General features: G+C 39.7%; 1 protein-coding gene across 1 annotated transcript in view; it reads right to left on the bottom strand.

Annotated features, from left to right (window-relative positions):
* The window catches only part of LOC107103219 (urokinase plasminogen activator surface receptor-like), an 11,593-nt gene extending 11,467 nt beyond the window's left edge, over nt 1-126 (bottom strand). The window contains exon 1 of the mRNA XM_015402794.1: nt 114-126. Within this exon, the coding sequence (XP_015258280.1) occupies nt 114-126 (13 nt within the window). The remainder of the gene's footprint in view (nt 1-113) is intronic.
* Between the last annotated feature and the right edge of the window lie 1,377 nt (nt 127-1,503).

The following is a 1,503-nucleotide window of genomic DNA, read 5'->3' as shown; positions in this document are numbered from 1 at the left end:
GTGTGTGGGTGTGTGTGTGTGTGTGTAATGTAAGGGGTTGAGTAAAAGAATGTGAAAGTTGATATCCTTTATCACTTGAGATGCACCAATCCATTCATTTTATGATCCAGTACCTGTGCTCTGCATATCGGCTGATATTCAATACCAATTTGGAGCTATTGTTGTAATGAATTAACTGTATAAATTGCAAGACTTCATATAGACATTGATTAAAAAAAAGGTAACAAATTACTTAATATTATCTATTAAGAAATTAAGTGTAGATTTCCAGCATAATAATATAATAATATAATTTTATATTGCAGGACATGCACTTAAAGATGACAGAGTGTCCAGAGCAATAGGGCTGTGCAAGAAGCTGGTGGGGCACTTCTCCCACAGCTGGAAGAAGAAGGCAGCAATGGCTGAAGCAATGGCTGAAGCTCAAACTTCCTGATCACACCCTCATCACTGAATGACCTACAAGATGGGGATCCAAAGAAATGATGATTGCCAGGGTGCTAGAGCAGCTCAAAGCCATCACTCAGGTGTTGTCAGGTGACCGATATGCACGCTCCCTGATCCCAACCTGGCAGGATATTGAGGTGTTGGAGTCCATTCACAAGGCACTGCATCCTCTCCAGGAGTTTACGGATGCTCTCTCTGGAGAGGAGTACGTCAGCATCTCTTACTTAAAACCAGTTCTTCATCTTCTGTCCACATCAGTCCTGGCTTAAAACCAAGAGGACACTGACCTGACAAGGTCAATTAAGACCAAGGCCCTGGCTTATCTCAGTGATAAGTACAGTGACCCCAGCATCCAGGAGCTTTTGGATGTTGCATCCTTTCTAGACCCAAGGTTCAAAACCAAGTACATCGCTGCAGACAACATTCCCACCATTAAGAACCGACTCAAAACTGAAATTATGCAACCAGCAAGGCGTGCATATAACCAGGTTGGTAATTATCACATCTATGATTTCATAAACACAATATATCTTTCTAGTTATAATTTAACCTCAACACTAATTACTGTATTTTTTTTGTTAGCTGACAGGAGAAGAGAAGTCGTACTGAAACCACTACGATGCCTAAAAATGCACAGCCCTCTGTTGAAAAGGGCAAGAAGTCTCTTGGGAGTCTCTTTAAGACTGCTGTGTGCTCTTCTGTTTCTTGTTAAACAGCTACCTCATGACTCCTACCATTGATGGAGAGGAAGACCCCTTAATAATAATAATAATAATAATAATAATACATTTTATTTAACAGCGCCTTTCTTGACACTCAAGGTCACTTTACAAATAATACAAAAAAAATAAATAAATAAATAAAAAGAGATGAAAATACATAATACAGATACAGGAACATAAAAAAAAAGAAAAAAAAACAATCACGGATAGTGAAAAGAGCAGTATATTCACAGATAAGTGAGCTGGAACAGATGGGTTTTGAGTCTGGCTTTGAATAAGGGGAGAGAGTCAATACTGCGGAGGTCGGGAGGAAGTGAGTTCCAGAGCTGGGGAG

Source organism: Cyprinodon variegatus, unplaced genomic scaffold (genome assembly GCF_000732505.1).
Source record: "Cyprinodon variegatus isolate N-32 unplaced genomic scaffold, C_variegatus-1.0 Scaffold1398, whole genome shotgun sequence".
Classification (NCBI taxonomy): domain Eukaryota; kingdom Metazoa; phylum Chordata; class Actinopteri; order Cyprinodontiformes; family Cyprinodontidae; genus Cyprinodon; species Cyprinodon variegatus.
The sequence above is the reverse complement of the archived record's forward strand: the minus strand, read 5'-3'. Positions and strand labels throughout refer to the sequence as shown.